Source organism: Eptesicus fuscus, chromosome 7 (assembly GCF_027574615.1).
Source record: "Eptesicus fuscus isolate TK198812 chromosome 7, DD_ASM_mEF_20220401, whole genome shotgun sequence".
Taxonomy (NCBI): Eukaryota; Metazoa; Chordata; class Mammalia; order Chiroptera; family Vespertilionidae; genus Eptesicus; species Eptesicus fuscus.
The window spans coordinates 95,084,027-95,103,314 of record NC_072479.1 but is presented as its reverse complement, the minus strand read 5'-3'; the positions used below and the strand labels follow the sequence as shown (position 1 = coordinate 95,103,314).

General features: G+C 41.0%; 1 protein-coding gene across 4 annotated transcripts in view; it reads right to left on the bottom strand.

Annotated features, from left to right (window-relative positions):
- Positions 1 to 123: 123 nt before the first annotated feature.
- Positions 124 to 19,288, bottom strand: part of TXNRD1 (thioredoxin reductase 1) — a 52,759-nt gene continuing 33,594 nt past the window's right edge. For all 4 annotated transcript variants that reach the window (XM_028150195.2, XM_054719429.1, XM_054719428.1 and 1 more), the window contains 5 exons: positions 18,031 to 18,187; positions 14,400 to 14,507; positions 11,273 to 11,368; positions 9,098 to 9,232; positions 124 to 2,045 (listed from right to left, as the gene is read on the bottom strand). In XM_028150195.2, coding sequence (XP_028005996.1) covers positions 1,983 to 2,045; positions 9,098 to 9,232; positions 11,273 to 11,368; positions 14,400 to 14,507; positions 18,031 to 18,187 — 559 coding nt within the window. In that variant the 3' untranslated portion in view covers positions 124 to 1,982. The remainder of the gene's footprint in view (positions 2,046 to 9,097; positions 9,233 to 11,272; positions 11,369 to 14,399; positions 14,508 to 18,030; positions 18,188 to 19,288) is intronic.

Here is a 19,288-nt window from a genome sequence, read left to right as displayed (position 1 = left end):
CATACAGACCAGTCCTGAGAGCCCATCACTGCTGCTTCCTCAGCAGCTGGTTCTCACGATCGCCGATAAGAAGGCTCATGCAAAGAACCCCAAGACCACCATTCAGTAAGAAGGCACACAGGGTGGGTTATCAATACTTTTAATGGTTCACATTGGTGTTTGGGTGTGTTTTTTTGTTTTTGTTTTTTTCAGAAGAATTATAACAAAAATACATAAAACTTAATGTTTCAATACATTGGGCAAGTACAGAATCTAAACAAGACAAGTCCATAAAATACAACCCTTCTTGTGGGGGCAGAACCTTCCATTCCACTGAGCAGGGAGAACCACATGATTCGGCACAATCCTCTCACTGCCTCCTGTTCGAATTTCAGAGACAGGCAGACTTGGAGACAAAACGTATTAAAAAAATAAATAAAACTAGATGTCAACTGCCTCAATTTCCCTTTCTGTTTTTCCTTTTCTCATTTTCGTCATAACCAGGTGGGATGAGGACGCGAGGCAGGGCCCTGTGGGAAGGGTTAGTGCTCCGTGATGGAATGCCAGGCACACGCACGGGTTCCCTGAGGTGATGAGAAATGTACTTTGAATCAACTACTCGGTGTTGTAGCTGACAGATACCAGCAGAGGGGAGGGAGTGAAACAGGAGCTGCAGGACTGCTGGTGGGAGGCCTGATGGCCACTGCACACGTTAAACCCAACTTCCGTAGTGAGAAGAGGCCTGAGTATAATCCTCAGTCAGCACATTCACACAGGAGTCTTGGTAACACAAGTTGGAATGCTAACGAAGCACAGACACTTCTGCCAAAACCCCACCAGGTACAGTCATTCACTCAACAGAAGTATCAAAACCATTTGGTTTTTAAACAAAAATCCTTCACATCCACCTGTGTTCAAAAATAATAATAACTTACGATATGATGAGCTTCCTTAAAAAAGCAATTACCACAAAAGAGTTCAATGGTAGTGTGGAAAGACCCATTTTCCTATAAATGTAGTTCTTAGCAAGGGACAGATACATAACATACATGAAAAATAAAGCCGTGACATTTTGTGCTTTTAGCTTAAAGCTAAAGCTATCCCCCTCAAAAAAAGGTTTTAAACAAGTATGAAGCATTTCAGCTCACTTAGACCCACATGCAACAAGCTCAGTAAAGACACGTGTTGTTTTTCCCCATTTAAGGAGGTCATCTGCCTCCATGATGAATGATGATGGCGATCGTACTGGACCACTCAGGTCCGTGCGGTGGAATATCGCCCAGATGGGCTGGCCAAGTAGCCATTTCCTCTCCTAAGCAGAAAGAAAAATAGTAACTAGTGATGGAGCACATGGGGCAGATGTGGCCAGAGTCAACCACACATTTACTTGCTTGAACATGTAACTTGTTAGGGGAGACGCTGAACGGGTCAGTCGAGTAGAACAGAACATTTGAGTCCCAGGGCAGTTCTGGATCATGGGACGGGCCTATCAGCCTCCAAGTGAGCCAAACCATGCCTCCCAAGCAACAAGGCAGCCGTGAGCATACTCAAGCCAAGACTTGCTTTGGACAAAAATCGAGCACTAACATTTTGTTTTCATCTCTAGTATCATTAACACCTTGGAGAAAAAAGAAAACGATAATCGATAATAGAAGCTTGTCAAAGAGGATAAGAAACCCACAGAGTCATGCTAAAACTGCTCCGCCAGTAGTTCCATCACGGCCCACCGCGGGGGCTTCAGGCCAGTGACTTCATGGACGCACCCTAGGATGCACTGCCGAAGGTCAGTTTCGAGTCCGTCATGGTGACCCCAGTGTGATGCTGCCGCCTTCCACTCACCACCTCCTACCCATAAGATCCAAGGGTGCCTCGGGTGATATAGGCCCAGGACACAGAGGTGTCGAAGCCAAAGAAGCTTCCTGAACACTTCACCTTGGACTTGGGCAAGGAAACACCTCAGTGGTTTGGAGTCTTGGCAGCAGCATCCACACTGGGGCTTAACCTCAGCAGCCAGCCTGCAGGATGCTCGCCCCGGAGCGCTTGGTCACCGACAGAGTCGTGAACACCTGTGGGAGGAGAAAGCATGAGAGTCTCAGACACACGAGCAGATGAGTTAACAGGAGTAGTTCAGATCACACCACACGTATGAAGGAGCTGGGTGACGACTTAAAATGAAAGAAACAGAGAAGTGATATGACCAAGGATATCCTCAACTTCTCCAGAGAATAAAGGCGGGAAACATTTTAAAACAAAGGCGAAAGAGAAAAATACTTAAGTTTTAATGACGAACTTTATTAGCACAAGGCTGATTAAAACAAGCTGCCCAAGTTGCCTGTCTATTCTCTAAGAAAATGCACATGAAATATTTGGAACCCGTAGAAACGTGAAGGTGTATCGTTACAAACACCCGTGTGCCCAACCAGCTCAGGGAGCTTTAGGAATGTGGCTCGAGTCCCACGTGTGCCCCTCCCTGGTCACCTCCTCCCTCCTTCTCCCCCAATCACTGCCGACCCTTCCTACGAAATTCTTCCTGTTTTCTTTTGTAAGTTTTTAAAACTTTACATGAAAATGGCGAGATGGTGTATGTCTGCTTCTGCTACCAGCTTTCTGGGCTAAACATGTTTCTGTAACTCACCCATATGGACGGACACACAGCTCTCATTCTTCCATTTTTCACTGAAGCGTATTCAATTACTACAGTATGCTATACGTGCTGTACACTACATATCCAAACCATTCAAGTGGTGCATCTATTACGATTACATATCCAGGCTCCTTTGGCTGGCCATCCAAGCTATTGCCAACAGGCCATTTGCAACATGCTCTGTGGCATGCAGGAGTCTCCTCACACCCAGAGCTGGAAGTACAATTGCTGGGTTGGAGGCAAGATGCAGCTCTGACTTGACTGGATTTCCAAGGGGTCCGACCAACTGACACTCTTATTTGCAGTAGCCGATGAGTTCTCATGTCACATCCTTGCAAACAGGTGGCGCTGGTGGGTTTAGAGCTAAATGAACATCTTTAGGCAGCTTTAACTGGCTACTTCACAAGATGGCCTATATGTAAAACAATGCTTCTCCAACTTTAGTGAACACAGCCTGTTTAGACTGATTGAAAGACACAGAAATTATACAGATTTTCATCTGGCAGAGCTAGGGGAGGGCCCAGGAATCTCATTTTTAGCAGGAGTCCTAAGTGATTGGTTGTAACGCAGGTTGTCACATATGAGAATTTCTGTGGAATACCAGTGTCTTTGAAATAAGTTATCCCCCATAACTTATTTTATGCTGAATTTTGCAGCATTTTCATTAGCACTCTTCAATTCAATGCTGAGGAGACTGTAAGTTAGTATGACTCTTTGGAAAAGCAATGAAGTTCCTTTGTTTAAAAAATGTGACTGTGGAAGAGGGCAGAAAGACAATATTCAGTAATGAAAATAGCTGTTAGAATGACATCATGGGCAACCAAAAATACCAACAAACACACTCTCTTTTCAATTTTTACAATGAAAGAACAATAAAGAGCCAGGGAATGCATTCAAAGAAATTTCAGGCTTATGAATTTGCCAGCTTAAGTTTTCTTTATCAGGAATTAATTCAGAAATAGAACCTACAGATTTGGAAAGAAAACAAAACCCATCAAACATGCAAGCAGATAAGAGCTCTTATCTATTTTTCTTATACTGATAACACACTCACGTTAAAAAGATGGGGGAAGCCGATATACTGTCACCACTGCTGATTAGCAGACAAGAAAAAACTGATGGGGTCGATTTTTACAAAGATTTCATTTGCATATAACTGCTTTAGAAGCTTCATAAAATTTACAACAATGAGCATGGAGGCTGCCCTTCATGTTTTCCTGTGCAACACAGAGAACACTAACAAAGCGTCAAACACTGCTTCGGGCTTCACCTCACACTCACGTCTGGCCCCAACACCTCCCAGCCTCACAAGAACCCCTCACTCTAGACTATGTTGACTATTAAAACAAGACGTTTGATGTTGGGCACTGAAGTTCATTTAGAGACATTTCACAGGGGCCTTTCTAATGTTCTTTCCTCTTGAGCTATTATATTTTCCCCTACATTTATACTTGACAAGTTGAAATTATGACTCCAAATGATGTACAACCAGTTTCCCATTCAAATACTGCTGCTCAGATGTCCAGAATAAATTATCACCATGCTATCTTCACACTGAATAATGCTAATGCATCACTGATGCTCCCGGGCTAAGATTCCCTCTCATATTGACATCAACGGGCTTCTGGTTAAAACAATAGCAATTCCTGCCCTAGCCAGTTTGGCTCAGTGGATAGAGCATCAGCCTGCGGGACTGAAGGGTCCCAGGTTCGATTCCAGTCAAGGGCACATGCCTGGGTTATGGGCTCAATCCCCAGTAGGGGGCATGCAGGAGGCAGCCAATCAATTATTCTCTCTCATCACTGATGTTTCTCTCTCTTTCTTCCTCTTCCTCTCTGAAATCAATAAAAATATATTTTAAAAAAAACAACAACACACACACACAAAAAAAGAGCAATTCCAGAAGGAAACCCTTTAGAAGTGATTTTGCTCCAAAGAGCAAAGTCTCAACTGAGGAATTTGTCCACTTTTCTAAGTAATTACTCTTCAAAAGCAAAGGTTGCTCAATTGCCTGGGTTATTTTGTCAAAACAGTGTAACAGACATCATTTGATGATTCATTCTGCCAACCGCCCACAGCTGGCCTGGGAGCTGGGATTAGTTCTGAGCACTTCAAAGCAGTGCTCAGGGGCAGTGTTTAGATTATTATTCCTACGCCATCCAATGGACGGACACTTGTGAAATGCAATAAAATGTACTAGGAAAATGAATTTTTAAAAGGCATATTACTTTTAATTATTAAATCCAATACTGTCAAATTACTCTCCAAGTTTCTAAGCCTTTCTCATTTCCATCCTTAGCTCACTAAGGACAGTAACCAACGCTCTGTGGCCAGCACCTGGAGCAGCACCCCTCTCCAGTATATAACTTGACATGAAAAGCCAGGGAGGGGTACAGCAGCAAGTCCATGTCAGACCCCAGGGTTTAGCACAGAGAAGGGTCCCTAAAATCCCCTCCCAATCAAATTTCACTTTCCCTCAATCAAGTAACTTAAAAAAGATTTCCATAGTCAGGGGTTAGAGGCCTTTGGTTTTTCAAAATCTGATTTCTAAACAAATAGTTCATAACCAGGGATTTTAAAAAAAATCCAGAGGAGCTTTTTCAAAATACATATCCCTCCCCCATCCACCTCCTTCCCCTTAAAAATACTGTAGTGATGACCATTTAGTCAAAGCACATCTATAATGAAATACCCTGGGGAAACCCAGCTATCAGATGTATCAAGTCACTGAGTAGCTATCATATGCCAGGAACTGTCTGAGACACTTCCACTTTCCACATAGCATTGCTCACCAACCCTATGAGTTAGATATTATCTCTAATTTATTTAACGTGGAAACTAAGCTCCTGAAAAGCCAGGTGACATGCCAGGTTCACTGAGAAGAATTCGCTGAGATCACAACCCAGGTCTGTGTGTCTTCATTATGCTCATGTTGCCACCAATATCATTTCCATTTTTTAAATTGTATGTTAAATATTATAAGAAGGTCTGTGGAAATGGCCTATCATCTGTACTGCATGGTGCCTTGGGAGCCAGGTGGCTTGGATTTGAATCTCAGTTCTGCCACCTCCAAGCTGGTAACTGTGGGCAAGTTACTCAACCTCTCTGTTTTTATCTGTCAAATGGAAATACTACTGCACCGACCTCCTGGGTCTTCTTCCAAGGGCTAAGTCGATACATATAGAGCAGAGTGCTGGACACACACAGGAACCCTCACAAACATCAGTGCTATCATGGGCCTTCTCCCCTCGAACCTGCTCTTTCTATCGCTCCCTACTTCAGACACAAATGTGAATCATTCTGTTCTTCCCTGTTCACATTTCCAACCAGCTGGCCAGTACTATCAACTCACCCTTCTATTCCAATGGATCAGTGTCTCACTCTCCACTGCCACCATCCTAGTTCAGGATGCCACTCTTGCCTCTAGACATGTCTCTTCCAGCCCATTTTCCAGTGTAGCAAGAGTGATTTCTCTCAACAACGTATCTGATCATGTGATTCTCATTTTAAGCTTCTCTCAGCTGAATCCCAGTGCCTCAGGATAAAGTAAAAATGCCCAGCACCTTGGATTACAAAGCCATGACCTTCCACTTATTTCTCCAGTATGTGTGTATGTATATCCTATATAATAAAAGGCTAATATGCAAATCGACAGTCGCTATGATGCGCACTGACCCCCAGGGGGCAGACGCTCAATGCAGGAGCTGCCCCCTGGTGGTCAGTGCACTCAGCCAGAAGCCGGGCTCACCACTGGCAAGCCCAGCGGCAGTAGCGGGAGCCTCTCCCGCCTCCATGGCAGCGCTAAGGATGTCCGACTGACAGCTTAGGCACGCTTCCCCCAGGGAGCATGCCTAAACCGTCAGTCGGACATCCCCTAAGGGCTCCCAGACTGCAAGAGGGTGCAGGCCGGGCTGAGAGACCCCCCCCAAGTGCACGAATTTCGTGCACTGGGCCTCTAGTGTATGTATAAGTGTGTATATACATATATATGATTTTTTAAACCTATAAGCTCTTCAAGCTACAGCAGTACTGAGGTTTTTTCAGTTCCCTGAGTGAGCCACGCTTGCTTCCACAAAGGCCTTTTATTTGGTGCTCCTTCTGACTGGCTAACACAACACATTCTTCTAGTTCTAGGCAAGACTCCCTCCTCAACCACCCTGCCCCGTATCCCTACTCCAAACACCACATGATACTATTACTGTGTCCTAGGGCTTGACACACTGAACTGTGACTGGCACTTCACTCACCTGCCTCCCTGCTCTTAACTGTGTCTCACATCCCTGCTGTATCCTCAAGGGCCCAGCACAGTGCTGTGCACACAGCTGCACAACAAATGTGCTCACAGTGACACTGCACCCAATTATCATCTCATAAATCAGCCAATAGCCAGGGAGAAAAGGGCAGGGGGAGGGGGGGTGCCCTATCAAAGCAGTGAAATTAGCTTCTGAGCTTCAATGTCATAAGAGAACCAAGAGATGGAGATGCTCAGCGGTAAATGCTTAGAAAGGGCTCTCAAATGCGCCAGGTGTACCAAGGAAAACAGGCCTCTGGCTGGCCTCCCTGTAGGCGGGGCGTCAGGAAGATGTCCTGCTTCTTCACTGCACCTCTGCCCAGCTGGCCGCCACCTGCCAGATGCTGCCGGGCTCACCACTGCTGAGTCACAGCACACCCCTACCGAGGGGGCGCCGCAGGAGCCAAGCCCTCAGCCGTCTTCCTTCTAACCAGCCCAGTGAGAGCTGAATTCACATTAAAATATGAGACACACAGGTGTAAACCGGGAAGTTATCTTTTCACCCACATTGGAGGTGATTGTGGTAGTTTTTAATCCTCTTGGACTGGCATCAAGATTTTTAAATATATTCATTGTTATGAGTTGAATTAAGCCCCCCAGAAGGATAGGTTCAAGTCTGAGGCCCCAGCACCTGTAAATGTGACGTTATTTGGAAATGGGGTCTTTGCAGATGTAATCAAGTTAAGATGAGGTCACAGTGGATTAGAGTGGGCTCTAACCCAATGACAGAAGCCCTAATGATAAAAAGGAAATCTGGACACAGACATAGGAGATGAGGCCACGTGAAGGCAGAGGCGGAAACTGGAGTGATGCACCTATAAGTAAAGGGACACCAGGGACTGCCAGCAACCATGGGAAGAGCAAGAGCGTTCTTCCCTAGAGCGTCTGGAGGGAGCGGGGCCCTGACACGGTGATGTCAGACTTCCAGCCCCCAGAGCTCTGAGACAATACGTTTGTTTTAAGCCACCCCGTTTGTGCTACTTTGTTCAGGCAGCCCTGGGAAAGTAACATACTCACTAAAGTTATGTGTTTTGGGGGGAAAACGTTAATTGGCTCCTCCCCTAGGCAGACAGTGACAGTCTGACTCATTACACTGAATAAAATATATTACCACAGCACATTGCTTAAGAGCATTAATCTAGACCATTTTCAATTTTTACATTATATTTTTGAAGCTTAGCTTTAGTTCGTAAGACAGTAGTTTTCTATGAAGACTGCCCTAATCACGGAACATGTTAAACTTTCACGCTACTTTCCCAGCCAGGTGCATAGTAAGTTAGAGGAGGACACTATCCCTAACACGGCAAAGCAGAAGAACCTTACATTTCATACTCAGTAAAGAGTTCAGTTGTACAAGGGCAATGAAGAATAGAGACACCAGTTAGCAGGCTGCTGAACGAAACCTGGCAGGAGTGTGTGTGTGTGCACGTGTGCATGTGCGTGTGTGCACGTGTGCACCAGCACAAGGTACACTGTGGAAACCACTGGCTGGTGGCCAGACAACAGTTGTAATTTCAATTCCATACTTAAGCTGGTATGAGATACCTCTTCCCAATCTTCATCAACTTCTCCAACATAGACACATTTTGGGTCTACAATTTGTAGTTAATAGTAAGCATCACAACATTCAACTCCACAATAATCACTGACAAACATGAAGAAAACTAACACCCAGAGGCCCAGAATGGTCAATTTCCAATTCTATTATAACGTGCCTGATCTTTTAAAAGCATCATTTTTCAAATCTCATTCTCTAATATCCAAAGCTAAAGAGGCACCCATTATCATTTATCCTCGAGGTGCATCCGAGATAACAAGTATTTAAGCTGTTTCTGGGTATGAATGGCATTATTAACTGACTGCCATAAAAATAATTTAGAAGACATGACAAATAAAAGATTTAAGGCACATCTCTATAAACCACTCTATGGCTTTTACCAATTAATAGCATGGCAGTACTATCCAGTTCACACCAGGAACAAGAACCGTTTGAAAGAGGAAAATGTGGGTTCTAGAGACAAGGCCTCTTTTTGAGGTATTCTCACTCATTCACGAGCTGCAAGGAGGTATAGAAGCAGCTCGATACGGCAGGAAGAACGCTAGCTCCAGACTGCTAGATGTGCCACTTGTAAGCCAGAGTGCGTGTGCATCTAGGCAGAGCCATGTAAGTGCAGGTGACCCACCTCTGCGCAGACGGGGTGGATCCCAATGGTGCTGTCCAGCTGCTGCTTGGTCAGGCCACACTTGAGCGCGGCTGCAAAGCCTTGTGTAACTTCTCCAGCGTTTGGACCCAGTATGTGGAAGCCCACAACACGTTCCTAAAATATAAAACAAAGTAATACAATTATGCTGATTTCTCACCCCCACCCCCTTAGCAGCCTGAAGTATTTTCCCAGTCCATTCTAAAAACCCCTTTCTGAAGTGGCCATAGACTTATATTAATGCTTGCCGCTAAAAGCTGTTTAGGCTGAAGATAACTCCAACATGGGCCCATACAGAGTGTGGGGTCACATCAAGCAAAACGGAAGAGAAGAGCACTAGCGACAAATGATGACGAGGGAGACACTGAAAGCAGAACTGCCTGCAACTCCAAAAGCTCAAAATGTTCTGGAAAATGTTTTCGAAGGGCAGCTGTGTCCTCATCTCCTCTATGGGCTGCCTCAAAGCCCCAGATAACCTATCTGTGACAGCTGAAACATTTCAGAGCACTCATTCAAGTTAAAAATCATTTTAACTCAGATTTTGGGGATAGATAGCATTTTTGAAAACAATAGAAAAATGTTTGGCAACTCTGAAATAACTGTGTAGGAATGTAGATTATTTTTCCCAAACTCAGAAGAAACTCTGCCAAAGGAGAGAAATTTGATTCATTCCATTGTTCAGACTTTAAGAGCCAACTCCGACTGAGATAGACTGTCTAGTCCAATCTCCTCATAACCATCGAGGCAACTCAGGCTGTGGGGTGCACAGCCTAAGGCTCAATCACTCTATGGAAAGCAATCAAGAAGTCATTCTGTTGCCAAAGTACTGTAATATATTCCATGTTGGACTTACATCATTCATCCTGACAATCAGGGGTTCAGTATATGGATAAACAAAGGACAAAATAAACTAGGTCTTTAAATACACTAGAAATAATGTAACAACGTGGATAGATCTCAAAAAATGAGATTAAAAACAAGTTGCAGGCTCGAATTAGCTAAGGATACCACCAAATCAAACCACAATGTATAATGTTTACGGATACATCAGAGGTGGCAAACATAAAAATATGAACAGGTGAGACACTCCAACTTCAAGACTGCTGCCTGTGGGGTAGGGAAGAAATGAGGGGTACAGGATCAGGAAGGACTACAAAAGACTACATAGGCATGGAATAATGGTTAATCGCATGGAATCGACCTTGCCTGGGACTGGATTCCAGCTCTTCCATTAGCTAGCACATGCCCTGGCACAATTACTTAACTTCTATCTAATGTACGCTCACACAAATAACGTTTTCATAAAACTCGTCTGAAAAGAAAAAACTGTACCTAAAATTGTTCTTGACGCCAACTGTGTAGAGCTTGTTATGGTGAGCCTAGTATATTCACTTATTAAATGTATCTATGATGATGTCTTTTTGCATAGGATCCAGGATTTCCTAGAACCCTGGGTTCTGCAAAAAGCAATCTGTTGCGAGAAGCAACTTCTAAACAGAATATATAGCTTAATTATATTCAATCCCACATAATAAAATTATGAGTTTATTAGGCTTTTACATATGGTTTCTTTAGCATCATTTATATTTTTTCTTAAAGTAAGATCCCAGCTAAGTTAAAAAAGTTTGAAAACTAATGATTTATTCACTTGCTTTATAAGTATGGAGACAAACTGTGAGGTCAAAGAATTTGCCCATAGGCCTTCATTATCAACTGATACATGTAGCAGCAAGCAATGAAACCTTAAATCAGAACCCAGTTAAGAGGTCTTCCCATTAAGGCTTTCTCATTCGGGACAGCTGCTTAGGATATACACTTGCAGTACTCCTGTCCTTTTCTTTTTGGCATTTTTAGGTCACTGATGACTTAATTGGTTTCCTTTCATACACACAAACACAGAGAGTTCTCAAGTTGTCCCTAGGCTCCTTCACTCAGCAAGTTTAGCTGCTTGCCTCCTATGTGCAGGGCTCTGTGCCAGTGAAGCTGCGGGGAGAGCACTGTGTCACCGTGGTCCTTGCTCTCAGAGGTCTATGCAGCTGGGGAGACCGACAGGTAAAACAGGAAAGGAGTGTAGTGTGTAACATGTGATCAAAATAGAGCTACATATTAAAAACAAAATGAAGTTAGTTGAAAGGATTAAATGAGAATTGCACTTACACTGTCTTTCATATTACAGACTATTTTTGCGTAGCATTTGTTGCTATCTCTTGATGGAACCGTCCATTCCAATGGCCAAAAGTAACTATGGTAAACCTATGAAAATATAAGCACAATTAGATTCATCATCCTAAGAAGCATGTTTGTCAAACACTAGCTACAGTAAAAGACAATGGAGGCTCTTTAGTATTTAGACTTTCACTAAGCAATAGAATTCATCCAGACACAGACTCAGAGAACAAACTGATGGTTTCCAGAGGGGAGGAGGGTTAGGGGACTGGGTAAAAACAGTGAAGGGATTGAGAAATACAGATTGATAGTTACAAAATAGTCACAGAGATGTCAAAGTTCAGCATAGAAAATATAGTCAATAATATTCTAATAACTATGCATGGTGCCAGGTGGGTACTAGACTGATTGGGGGGATCACTTTATAAATTTTATAACTATCTAACCACTATGCTGTACATCTGAAGCTAATATAAAATAAGATTGAATGTCAACTGCAATTGAAAAATCAAAGTTAAGAAAACACATACAAAACACCCCCAATAAAATTCATGAAATAAATAGGAATCCGGTCAGAAAGTAAATGACTTTAAAAGTCCTGTTGTCAGATCCTTTTGCTATATGCTCATCCCTTAATTACAACTCAGGCTCAAGAGTAAACCTTGTCATAACAACAACAAAGAGCCAGCAAATGAGAGAAAGAAGCCGTGTCATTACATGCTGCCTTGCATTAACATAGGGATTTAAAAAAAAAACACAAAAACCTCTATTTTGTTACCTGAGAGGAAGGTCAACTTTGGGCATGAAACAAGGCAAGTGCCAGCAACAACTATAGCAATTATCTAGTTTTCTTGCTTAATGCTTCCAAAGACATTCCCTCCCTTGACATTATTCACCAAGAGTACCGAAGGGAAGCAGAGAAGGCGGGAGGGAAGGTGGGCAAATGGAAGGGCACAGACATGCTAACTGATGTTTCATAAACTTAAGTCCTGGATGACTAAAGGGATTTATTTTCTCCTCTAACGGCTAGCCTCAATTCGAAATATATATGGTTAACTACCTTTTAAAAACATACTGATCTGGTAGACATTATAATAAGTGTTCTTTCATACTATAAATATGATGTAAATTTTTCTTTAAAATATGGGTTACCAAATTGAATGTATATCATCTTAGTATGATAATAATTATATAGGAAAAAGATGATTAAAGAAATTACACCCAATTGCTAATAATTACTGTTACCAAAAAAAAGAGTAATTGTTTTCTATTTCCTTTACATGTTCCAAAATTTCAACTCAAATGCATTATTCATATAATAAAAAATGCAAATTCTAATAAAACAAAACCCAAAGGTGGTCTGCCAAGAAATACGGAATGTGTATTAAGAACCTTAAAATTTAAATACCTCTTGATAGGAATCTATTCTCAGAAAATAACCAGAGAAACAGACAGTGAATAATGAAGAGGTTCATCATTCTATTAATAGTGAAAAACTGTAAACAGATTTTCACTATAAAGAATGGCACAACAAATTATTGTATAGCATCCCTAAAAAGAAATATTACACAAGTCATTTTAAAAATGATGTTTTTAGGGGGAAATGCTCACGGCCTAATATTATTGTAAAGTAGGCCAGAATACTGCATATACCTTAATCACACTTTTAAAAAAATTACGTGCACAAAAAATTACCTACACAAAATTATACATGCATTCAATATATAGAAACATACATAAAAACTTAGAGACTAGAATATGCCAAAATATTAACAGCAGTTACCACTTCATAAATTAAAATTTCCTTTTTTATGTTTTTGAGCTTCCTATAACAAGAATATACTATGTTTAGAATCAGAAAAAAGTTAATAATATTTCTCATAGACCACGATATTACATGCTACTACTAATGCACATAATAAAGAAAAAGACTGGTAAGAGATTTAAAATAGATTCACATCCTGAAACTTACTCTGGTCTTTTAGAAGGTCTTACTAAAAACTTTTCCTCAAATGACTTAAAAAGCAGCATTTTGTGTAGCATTATTTGTGTATATAAAAATAGCACATTTCATGTGCATTTTCCTTGACTATATGATAAAAGGTGAGTGGTAAAGTTAGTATAAATTAGAGGATAACATCAGAGGGACAAAACCTAATAGAACAGCAGAAATTAGGTTAATTTTTTTCTTAGTATTTTCCTATATTTTTCCTATTTCCAACAATATTGTTTTAATAATAAAAAGAAACCAGTAAAAGTGGTTTTAAAAAGTAGAAGTATTATTAGATCAACTGATGAAACTGAAAAATAGAAGGTAGATCACATAAAAGTATCTATCTATATATATAAAAGCCTAAGCTACCGTTACGATGGAATAACCGGTCGCTATGACGTGCACTGACCACCAAGGGACAGATGCTCAACGCAGGAACTGCCCCCAGCCCGCAGACCCCCGGGCTGGGACGGGGAACCGGGGGTAGGTGGCAGTGGACATGGCCCCTTTCCCAGGGGGGCTGAGGGCCGGCTCCCTCCTTGGGGCCAGCGCCCAAACTCCTGGATCCCTCCCCCTGGCCGGCAGGCCCCAATGGCCCGATCAGGGCCTGCTGGTCAACCTCCCAGTCCCTCCCCCAGCCAGGCCCCAGGGTGGGATGGGGAGCCGGGGGTGGGTGGCAGTGGATGTGGGAGGTGAAAGAAGGAGGGGGGAGGCAGGAAGGAGGGGAACCTGATGGGCCCTGATTGACGGCCAGGCCTAGGGACTACACCATGCATAAATTCATGCACCGGGCCTCTAGTTGTATCAATATTAAGTTTCCTAAATGTGATAACTACCCTGTGATTTTATAAGAAAATGTTCTTATTCATAGGAAATATATACTAAAGTGTTTAGGAGAAAAGAGGCATTCAACTTACTCCCAAGTGGTTCAGGAAAGAAAATACACACAGATACACAGAAATAGAGAAAGAGAGACAATGAAACATAAAAAAATAAATGGGCAAAAATATTAATAATACGTGGATCTGGATAATTGTACAAAAGTTCTTTGTACAATTTTCCTACTTTTCTGTATGCTTGAAATTATTTTTAATTTTGAAAAGAAAGCAGTAGAGTAGAACTTACCTCAATATTTTCTTCCCCAAATTTTTCCACAGCTTTTTCTTCAGAAAGACCACAAGCACCATATTCCAAAGGAGTAAATACAGTTGTTGGAACATTCTCATAGTCACACTATTTCAAAATGGAGAAGAGTTACAAGAGAAATTAAAACTCAAAAAAAGGGTATGCTTCAAAAAGGTTAAAAATTAGGGGAGAAAAGCAGACTAATAAATTTCTACCAAAAATATGGGAAGTCACAACAATCCCAGGTATAAACCTACCACATGAGAACCATGAACCAATGTGGTGAAGTTTTGGCAGAGGTTTAATGTCTGGCAAGACTAGCTATGAATAAGTGATTCATGGATGTTAACAACAAGGACATACTTTCTCTACCTTTAATAAAGCAACCAAAAACAATACAAGTGTACTCAAAGACGATGGTCTCGTTATCGGTGACAGAAACTAATAGACCTCTATGAGAAGTTAATTAGGTAATACAAATTAAGAGTCATAAAAATATTTTATACCTTTTGGCCCAATAAACCCATTCTTAGACATCTATAACAACATATAGAAACAGCTGCGTGCATTAACTGAGCAATGCTGTAGCTCTCTTCAATAGTGGCAATATTGGCGCAGCTTTAAAGTGCAAATAAGGAAGTGGTTCTATAGTACATAAACTCCATGTAACATTATGCAGCAATTAAAGTGAAATGAAAACTACAGAAACAAAAAAAGTTAAGGATTCTATTTCCAAAGAATATTTTATGTTAATAGGCATAGATGACAAACAAATTCTGAAGTCAAAGAAGTTGTAAAGTGCTATATTAAGCAAATAAATAAGTTTCTCAATTACCAAATTTCTGTCTTTAATATGCTGATGTGAATTGTGAAAACTGTTATTATATAAATGCAAAATGTTTGTAAATGCTATTTGATGAAAACCTACGCAGTCACATTTACCCACAGAGGTGAACCATTCTGTGTTTAAAATATGAGAAATTGAATTCTCACTCCCTAAAACAGTAGGGTGAAATCTTTAGAATGTGCCTCCCTGTGCAAACAACAAATAGAATCCTTTTTCTCTAAGAAGAACATAAATCTTTGGAATTCTGATTCAACAGAAAAGGCAGCTCTCCACTGACAGCCACAATAGTGTACCCGGGTCCAGATCTACCTCCCTGCTTTACACAACTAGAAAACCAGACAAATATGAAGCAACACTTTTTAAACATCTGGCAACAGCTGCAGGGCAGAGCCCTGAAGACGGTAGAGCTGGACAAGAACTCCTAGGATCTGGGCTGAGTACTGATCTGTAAACACCTCAGAGGAAAGAACCACTGGAAAGCAGGAGGCCCCAAAATGACCAGAGCTCCAACAGGACTGGAAATAGTTCCTGTTCCCATAGCCAAAGCAGAAAGAATTCATCAGGTGAGGAACGGGGTCAACTGATGCCCAAAGGCATCAATTTAATGGTGAAACTATGTTAGCCCTAGGTGAAAGGTTGCTGTAGCCGGACCCTAAAAAAGCTTAAAAGCAAGTTACAAAAGGAATAAAACTAACCCTATGTAACTTAACAAACTGTCAGAACAAAGCCTAACGCTGTATAAAAGAACTCAACAAAACCCAGGTCTGAACAATGTAAAATGTATAGTATCTGCATCCACCCAACAGAATCGGACATGCAAAGGAGCAGGAACATGTCAACCGATACCACGAGAAAAATCAACCAATAGAAACAAACACTGAAAAAAAATGATGGAATTAGCAGAGGACATTAAAAGAGCTATTATAAATATGTTCTGTCTATTAAACCAGGTAAAGGAAAACATCAACCTGCTGAGGAAAAAAATGGAAAATTTATTTTAATAAATAAAATTTGTAGAGATGAAAAAGACTATTTGAAATGCAAACCACACAGATTGGGATTAATAGCCCAAGAGAGTGCAGAAGAAAAAAAATCAGTGAAGTTGAAGACATGGCAATAGGTTGTCTAAGAAAATGGAGCACTGAGATGGGGTCGGGGTGGGGAGGAAATGGACACAGGAGCAGAGCATCAGAGACCATGGGGTAATATCGAGTGAACCAACATTCATAAATTGGGGTCTAAGGCAAAACAAAAAAGGGGGAAGACAGAAAAAAATAATTGAAGCCCTGGCCAGTTGCTCAGTGGTTAAGAGCATCGGCCTGTGGACTGAAGGGTCTGGGGTTCAATTCCAAGTCAAGGGCATATATCTTGGTTGCAGGTTCCCCATCGCCAGTCACCATGTGCAGGAGACAACCAATGGATCGATGTCTCTCACTCACTTCAATGTTTCTGTCTCTCCCCTCCTCCCTCCCTTCTACTCTCTGTAGGAATCAATGGAAAAAATATCCTCTGGTGAGGATTAAAAAAAATAATAAAAAGATAATTGAATGGCTGAAATTTTTCCAAATTTGGTGAAAACTATAAACAGATAAATCCAAGAATCTTGGACACATCACAAGCAAAAGAGTTATAAAGAAAAGCATGGCAAGAAGAGTTATAAAGAAAAGCATGCAATATTCAAACTGCTAAAAAAAAAAAAAAAAATGACGGAAAGAAAATCTTAAGAGGAACAAATATAGAAATGATAGTGCATTTCTCTTTAGAATCTCTGCAGCCACAAGACAATGGAAAAATCATTAAAATATTTAAAGAAACACTGTAAATCTAGAACTTTATATTCAGTAAAAATATCTTCCAGAAAATGAAGGCAAAATAAAACATTTTTTTTTTAAGCCTTGGGAGCCCTCTTCTCCCCACCCCATTCCAAGTTTGTTTCTTACTTGGGTGTTCTCTCTTAGTCCTAGTGTTTCCTTCCTCACTTCTTTCTTCCTTCCCTCCCTCCCTCTCTTACTTTTTTTAACATTTGAAATAGAATTCTCATACCATAAAATTCACTTTTCAAAGTTTACAATTCAGTGGTTTTCAGTATAGTCACAAAGTATGCAACTAGTACCACAATCTAATCCAGAAGATTTTATCACCAGAAAATGAAATTTTATACCCATTAGCAGTCACTCTCCATTATCCCCTCTCTCTCCTCGCCCGCAAGCAAAATCACCATGAGCAGACATGCACTCAATAACTGGTCCCATGAAACATACCTAAGAGTTTCCATTTCCTACAATGATTTTTAAAAACCACATTCAGTTATTAATAGAACACATTCAACATTCTAAGCACAGAAGACATATTTTTAGAAAGACAGGGAAATAAAGCCTGAACACTGGTTTAAGCAGCTCTGCACACTGGCATTATTCCCTAGATCCCCAAATCCTTTTACATACCCTAGACAGGTACCACAACAAGATTTCTTACCTTGATAATAATAAAATTGATATAAAATACAACTATTATGTGTATATGGAACGTAACAGTCCTGAAACTTGATTATTCAAGCTCATTTTATTCTTAGTGTAATTCCAAGAGTGACAGTTTTCTGAATAAAGTCACAAAGGTGCAGCATTCCTAACAATGTCATTTGGAATTCAGTAATAAAGCACATCTAGGATGCCATCATCAAAGTAACTAAATTATTCAAGACCCGGGAAACTTCTCAACTATCCCTAAATAGAGAACTGGGCATGTTATTAAAAACAGTATTTCAGTGGGCGAAGTGTCACTCACCTTGACCGTGGAGCCAGCGTAGAGCCTCTGAGCCAGCAACCTTCCCGCCTGGATTGCTACAGGCGTGAGCTCCGGCTTCCCCTCCAGAATATCGCCAATGGCATAAATGTAAGGCACATTGGTCTGCTCCTCATCCGTGACAGGTATTTTTCCATTCCTGCAAATTGATCCCGTTAAAAATCATCATTAACTACCATTATTAATTAAGTAGAATAAAATCCCTTCTATCCCAAAGAAATCCAAAATTATGAGTCCAGCTGAGGACAATGTTCTAATGTATTACCACACAAAACAACTTCATTTCAGAGGAAATAAAAGCTTAGAGACCATTCTCGCTGCGATTCTGAAAAGTAAAGGAATAAGAAAACTTGATAGAAACCCTGGGATGGAAAAACTGGAACATAGCGGTTAAGAATAAGAATTATAAACTGTAATAACCAGGTCTGTTAGTTATTAACTCTATGATCTTGGGAGAGCTATTTACTATCTCTAAGCCTCCTTCCCCCACCTATAAATGGGAATAATGATGGGAATAATAGTAGGAAGAAAGAGAACACCATCTCTATCTACCGTAAGGGATTGTGAGGATTGAATGTGAATGTGAATAAAGCCTTCAGCACAATAGTCCATGGCTCACAGTAAGTACAGAATAACTATTAACATTATATGAAATCTAAGCCTTAGACCTAATTGGAAACAGGCTAGCAGGTTATGAAAAAAACGAAGAAAAAATAATCTTCACAGTAAGATTAGAAATATCTTCTCCTGAATAGATGTGATTCCTGCAAGGATTAAGAGCCTGCCATTACTCCAAGGGAGCTTCTGTTCACAGCAGGTGCTTTTATACTTGGATGTAAGAAAGGCGATGTTGGGAAATACCCCATGCTGCTCCCATAAGCAGATACCAGAGTCTCAATCATCTCGTGCAGGAGTACAGTCCAAAGGACTTTAACTTGTTTTTTTTAGGCCTTGTCAAAACAAGGCCACCAAAAATTCTGGTTGCCTCCCCCCAAAAAAAATTGGGAGAGAGATGGAAAGACTTTAACTTTTAAAACCCTTGAAGACATAAGTTTTCATACCTGCAGCTGTCACCAGAAATGTAGTGACCACCCTAGTTCTAGTGACATTAAAACCTGGTAGCTTTAAACATGGTTCAAATCTACATATTGAGTGAAGCTAAAGCATATTCGTACAATTAACCGGGGGCTGGATCTTTTTCTGCACACATATGCATTAGGGAAACAAAAAGCAAGCCAAT